Source organism: Camelina sativa, chromosome 5 (genome assembly GCF_000633955.1).
Source record: "Camelina sativa cultivar DH55 chromosome 5, Cs, whole genome shotgun sequence".
In the NCBI taxonomy this organism is placed as follows: Eukaryota; Viridiplantae; Streptophyta; class Magnoliopsida; order Brassicales; family Brassicaceae; genus Camelina; species Camelina sativa.
In genome coordinates, this window is record NC_025689.1 from 22,545,767 (window position 1) to 22,549,541 (window position 3,775).

General features: G+C 31.4%; 1 protein-coding gene across 1 annotated transcript; it reads right to left on the reverse strand.

Moving 5' to 3' along the window:
* On the reverse strand, positions 218-2,771 carry LOC104787409 (putative pectinesterase 10). The gene is made up of 5 exons (XM_010512987.1): positions 2,486-2,771; positions 2,237-2,396; positions 944-1,159; positions 601-863; positions 218-496 (listed from the first exon to the last, which is right to left on the reverse strand). The coding sequence occupies exons 1-5, from the start codon at positions 2,713-2,715 to the stop codon at positions 316-318; spliced, it is 1,050 nt and encodes a 349-aa protein (XP_010511289.1). The 5' UTR covers positions 2,716-2,771; the 3' UTR covers positions 218-315.

Sequence of the window (3,775 nt, forward strand, 5' to 3'; positions counted from 1 at the left end):
CGACAGAATTTTCTTTTAGCATGCAACATCTCAAACGAAGAAAGAAGCTTCTTGAGGATTACCGAGTTCTCTACATACCTTGCCAGTTCCATTTCCATAGGCTCTCCACAGAATACTCGAGCGATGATAGCAAACACATGCACGATATGTTTGTTGTGTTCGCAGGACACCTTACTCGTAGTTAACTCCACGTATGAAAATATTGCGAAACACAAAGTAACTTTTGAACCATATAAAATTTTTCATACGAATATGAATATGTATTATTCATTCTTACTACATATTAAAACAAAAAAATTACAAATTGTGGATCATCTATATAAAAGAGCCGAGAAAAGAAGGAAGAGTAGCCATCCAACCATCTTCATCAATGAAAGTTTTGAAATCTATAAGAGATACAACATCTTTAACAGAAAGATTCTTCTCCCATCCAACTCTTCCTTTCTTATCCGCTCCTTCCCCAGTGCAGTTTACCTCCGCATATGTAAGTTTATCCCTGATTTGTGTGTTTTTTGGTAAGTCGAAATTACTGTTAAAAATATGTAACAAGAGCATATATTAGAAACAAAAGAGCAAAAAAAAAAAAAATACATTACGTACACTCCTTGTTTAAAATCCCAAGCATCCCATCCTCGAGGTACGACAACATTGGACATGTCGGTTCCATAGAAGATAACTCTAGAGTAGGCTCGCCAAGCTCTTCCTAAATACGCCTCACCATCTCCTTGAATCTTACAATTATTGAACACGAATCCACTTGTGTCTTTCTCACTTTCCCTCCCTTGCGCAGTTATACATCCTGGTAACATTCCATCTTTCTTCACTATGTCCTTTGTTATTCCTCTAACGTATATCACACAGTTCTACATCCACACACAAATTCATTAGATATCTAAATTGCATTCATGTATATATGAAAAAGAGATATATGAGATTACATTACTTGGTATATAGATTGGCCTTGTCCCCATATGAAATCAATGGCTCCTTCGATGTAGCAATTTTTAAAGTAATGGCGGCCTAGAAAATCGGCGACTGTGTCTTGGACACTGATGAAGCTGCAGCCATAGAACCACGCCTTGTCCGCGGTTAGTATAATTGCTGGAGCTACCTTTATCGCTAGATATGGTATTATTGGTGTTATTTTGATATTCGTATTCTGCACAACCAAGATGTCAGTTTCACAATACAATATTTATTGTTCATACTTCATATGGTATCCATATGTTTGGAAACTAATCCGAATCATTTGATTTATCTTATCATCAAAGACCAAAGCAGATTGACATATGTCATATCAATATTGAAATGAGGCTCTTAGGTCATGTACAACAGGCATTGCTCACCCAGTTGCTTCCCAAGATTTTTTATTAAAAATTAATGAAATAATATAATAGGGAGAGAGAAAGAAAGAGAACCGTTCTCAAAATTCTCGGAGAAGCAACATTGCTCAGTTTGATTCTACATTTGTCAGCTTTCTATTGGTTACACAATAAAAAATGTATATATATATATTTTTTTTCTGAGTAATGGAAAGAGTACTCCCGTTGTAAATGCTCTTAATATACAATATCCCACATTGAAAATTGAGTAAAATTGGTTTCTTCACTCATTATCAATTGGTTTTGAACTGGAAATTCATATTCTAATAGATACAACTATCTAAATAGTAAATAGTGAAAGCACTTAAGATAACTTTTTTATTTATTAAATGACTAAAATGTTATTTTTTTCCATTTCGTACCAAGTGTTGTTTAAAAACTAATTTTATTTCAGAATATGCCATTTTTATTTTTTTAATATAAATTTTTGAATTGTGGATAAAATTCTAATATTTTTCCTACCACTATAATGTATTAGAAATATTATAGTAAACTAATAATTAGGAGTAAAATGAAAATTCAATTATTTTATGTGTGAAAAAGAACTTAAATGACATTATTATGAAACATAAATAACGATTATTTTTAAAAAATGGTTATTTTTTTCAAATGGTTATTTCTAGATGGATAATAATGAATTCCAATTTTAAGTATATTTTTAATACATGAATTGTACTTCTATGGTTGGAACTTGGAAACACTATTTTAAAATTTAATAAATGTTGTAACTAATAAATCCATATGCTTAAGACATCTAAATCTAGGTGAAATGGAAAAAAAAAAAAAAAAAAAAAACTCAATGTTTTAACTATGCCATAAACGCTCATACCAGCGTACATGCATAGGACTCTAACCTTGAATGTAATCTTGATAGCGACGAAGTATTCGGCGTGTACTATGAAAGGACCACTCGAATTGGATTGTCCTGCATCATTATATTGAATTACCACTTTTGCTGCGTTGTTTCCTTGCATTATTATCTTTTGTTTCTCCTTCGGAATCACTACCTTCTCGCTTTATCAACACACATAAATCGGTCAACCCACCTAAGAGAAATAAAGAGAAGTGAATTGCATGAAGATAGTGGAGGTAAGAGAGCTTACTTGTAGGTTCCATGTTTAAGATAAATCCTAATCCACTGTTTGTTACCAGAAGGAACGGAGTCTACGGCTTCTTGGATGGTTCTGAAATGACCTTTACCATTATGACTAACCACCACTGTCTTTATATCTTTGTTAAAATTCTTCGGGTCTAAACCATAAGAAGAGACAAGTAATGACGAAGCCGTAAAATACAAAAATGAGAGAGCCAATATACTTTTAAGAGATTTCATTGCTTAAGCAAAACGTTTTTAACCCTTTTCAACACCTACAATATCAACTTGGTTGATTTTTTGGACGTTTATATGGATAATTGTTTGAAGATTATATTATTTTTTTCATTGGCATTACAATGATATTTTAACTACTTATATATACCATTTTCTTACCTCATTCCAAGTATGGTTAAATATCCACTGATTAAAATTTTCTTAATCAAAAAGCAAGTATATACCCATTAATTTAGTATATACACTAATCTTTAAAAATAAATTTGTCAAATTACATAGCAGCAATAATTCATAAAAATTAGAAAGTGATTCATTAACAAAAAACTACAAGTTAATGCTAAGTAAATACAATATTGACGAGATTTTGTGCAGAAATTGGTTTTTATAAGAAATGTGTAAAATAGGCAATAAATACGATTGTTAATTTATAACATTATGATTAAGTATGTTATAACATGCTGATTAAGTTTGTACATTTCCTTACCTAATTTTAAGTATGGTTAAGGATCCACTATTTTTTTTTTGTTTTTTTGTTACTATTATATATGGTCTAGATCTTCTGATTAAAATGAAGGACATGCTTGAGAATTGTCGGAATTAACCATGAACCACTATGACTTCCAGTTCGAGAAAATATGATTTGTTTCCTAATTAAGTAGTTTTCTGACCAAAAACAATTATTAGACTCCCCTCAAGCTGTAGAAAATGTTTATGAAAGGATCTAACATCATGTTTTTCTAGGTGAAATGAGTTTAAGAAGATCTAATACTTTTAACTTCACTTTTCTGGAGTCACATTCCTATAGCGATCTCTTTTCAATCTTATATTCTAATTTAATCTAGGAAGTAGAAGAAATCGAAGGTGTCAAATCAAAGATGGTCAAGTAAGTAAACATGAAAAAATCAACCCGTTGACTTTGAAAGCAGTTAGATTTAAGTGTTCAATGGGTACGGGAGTGCTATTATACCAGATTGCTAAATTCATAGATCGGCTAGTTCGTATATGTAATCAAATCCGACTAAGTTTACTCAAAAACACAGGGGTAATCCAAGTTTGAAGAAGG